This window comes from Salmo salar, chromosome 03, assembly GCF_965601325.2.
Source record: "Salmo salar chromosome 03, fSalSal1, whole genome shotgun sequence".
Classification (NCBI taxonomy): Eukaryota; Metazoa; Chordata; class Actinopteri; order Salmoniformes; family Salmonidae; genus Salmo; species Salmo salar.
This window is the reverse complement of record NC_138293.1, coordinates 58,199,198-58,201,460: the sequence shown is the minus strand read 5'-3', so window position 1 is coordinate 58,201,460 and position 2,263 is coordinate 58,199,198. Positions and strand designations below refer to the sequence as shown.

Here is a 2,263-nt window from a genome sequence, read left to right as displayed (position 1 = left end):
GGCTATCCGTAAATTAAGAAAACGAGAAAATGGTGACGTCTGGATTGCTAAATATAACGAATTGGAAATGCTTTATACTTTTACTTTTGACAATGAAGTATATTTTAGCAATAACATTTACTTTTGATACTTAAGTATATTTTAAACCAAATACTTTTAATCAAGTAGAATTTACTGGGTGAATTTTACTTTTACTTGAGTCATTTTCTATAAAGGTATCTTTACTTTTACTCAAGTATGATAGTCGGGTACTTTTTCCACCACTGAGAATAAGTGTAAGACACTGAAAAAGCAGAAAGGGACACAAAATATAAATATAAATTTATAATAATAAAAAACGATTAATTATGCATTTAAATATAATAAATAGACTAACAGGGTTCCACGTGATTGTGTGCATTCTTTATAAACTGTTAAGGGCGTAGCTTCTGAGATGAGTCCGGATGATCAGTGAATCTTTGCCTTAAAAATATCCAATCTTTGCAGATGACGTTTGGTCTCTTTCCTGATGAGCTCCCACGCCTGTGCATTGTAGTTCTGAAAAACAAAGGAAAATGTACATATTAGTGGTGTTGACTTTCTGGTCATATAATGATCATATTGTCTAGAACAACAAAGGGCTGGGCCGTATGTAATAATGTATGAAGCTTCTCAGAGTAGGAGTGCTGATTTAGGATCAGTTTGCATTTCAGATCACTATAAATAAGGACAGAGGAGACCTGATACTAGATCTGCACTTCTCTGAGATGCTTAATACATATGGCCCTAGAACCCAAAACAGTGTTTCAAACCTGCTCCTGCTTAGCCTAGTTAATATTCATTTGATTAGATGTATTGAACACGTTGCCATCCGAAACCGAACTCACCATTTTTCTCAGAACCTTCCTATTCAACTCCTTGAAGTAGCGTTTCAGTCTCCTCTCAGGTTTCTTGGCAGGTGATACCTGTTGGACAAAATTAAAACATTAGCCTCCCACTGAACATAACAGCCCACATAGATTTTCTCACTTGTACAGTTAGTAGTCTACACCTAAAGCAGGGCTTTCCAACCCTGTTCCTGGAGAGATACGGTCCTTTAGGTTTTCACTACAATCCTAATCTATCACAGCCGATTAATTAGCTGGTAGATAAACTGAATCAGGTTAGTTACAACTGGGGTTGGAGCGTTAACCTACACGAGGGAAGCTCTCCATGAACGGGGTTGGAGAGCCCTGACCTAAACAGGGATTATACTTTAAATAGACCCGTTACTTACACAGGATTTAAGGTTCTCAAATTGGCGTTCTAGAATGTTGAGGAAATCGTCCCGCTTTTTCTTGTCCCAGGTGACAGATTTCATATTCCCATCAAACAGTTTTGTGATTTGATAGATGGTCTCGTTCCGGAATCTGACTTGGTCCTCAAACTACACATGAACATGTAAAAAGAAGATTAGAAACAGTATAGGCTTCAATTATGGCATCAATATAACATTGGCTCAAGACCGCTATACTAATATCAGAACATGAAAAGTCAAAATTCTAGTTTTTACCTCGGCGTCATCAATGTGTCTGTAAAGTGATGTTGGGAAAAAGACAGGGGCATCCTGCTCTGTGATGTCTCCTCCCTGGAATACAACCAATATAGTATTTTATAAAGTCACGCGTCTAAAAGTATAGCTTATACTGCAAGGACAGTATAGGCCTAATGTATATAGCCTCTCGTGGTCGCTCTGTCATTATAGCCTAGCACCCTTTTACTATGGCTACTCTAATATAGATTACAGTCTTCTAACACAAAGGCTGAACATGAAACACAATACTATTTTGATAGGTTGGTTGTTTTGCTGTCCTTAATACATGCATTCAGTCTCCTCTTACAGTGTGCTGATAACTCACCATCTGGTCCAGCAGGGAAAGGTATTCTGAGCTCAAGTGACCGTAGTGGTGTTGGATCCAGTCACAGCAATGACACACGCTCTGCATACTGCAAATAATAAGACAAATACACGTCCAACTCTGCATTGTATACATTGTAAATAGTAGTTTGCTTTGCTCTTAGTTTTCCAGTTGAGTTTGAACATTTTGGCTCTTAAGGAGTTTTATTTGGAGATGGGAAAGCGAAAACTGTATGGAGAATATACCCGATTAACCTACCGGAGGCAGGGGCTTTAACTTTTCAGAGTCCAGCACATGCAGGCAAAGGAATTCCATGTTTTGTCCGACATCTGGACGAACAAATGCCAGCGTTGAATGATAGTTTAACCACAACAATATAGGTTATT

General features: G+C 38.2%; 1 protein-coding gene across 1 annotated transcript; it reads right to left on the bottom strand.

Moving 5' to 3' along the window:
- Positions 1-400: 400 nt before the first annotated feature.
- Positions 401-2,012, bottom strand: LOC106600966 (interferon a3-like). The gene is made up of 5 exons (XM_045714972.2): positions 1,878-2,012; positions 1,532-1,606; positions 1,256-1,405; positions 867-944; positions 401-537 (listed from the first exon to the last, which is right to left on the bottom strand). Exons 1-5 carry the CDS (start codon positions 2,010-2,012, stop codon positions 448-450), a joined length of 528 nt encoding a protein of 175 aa, XP_045570928.2. The 3' UTR covers positions 401-447.
- Positions 2,013-2,263: the final 251 nt, after the last annotated feature.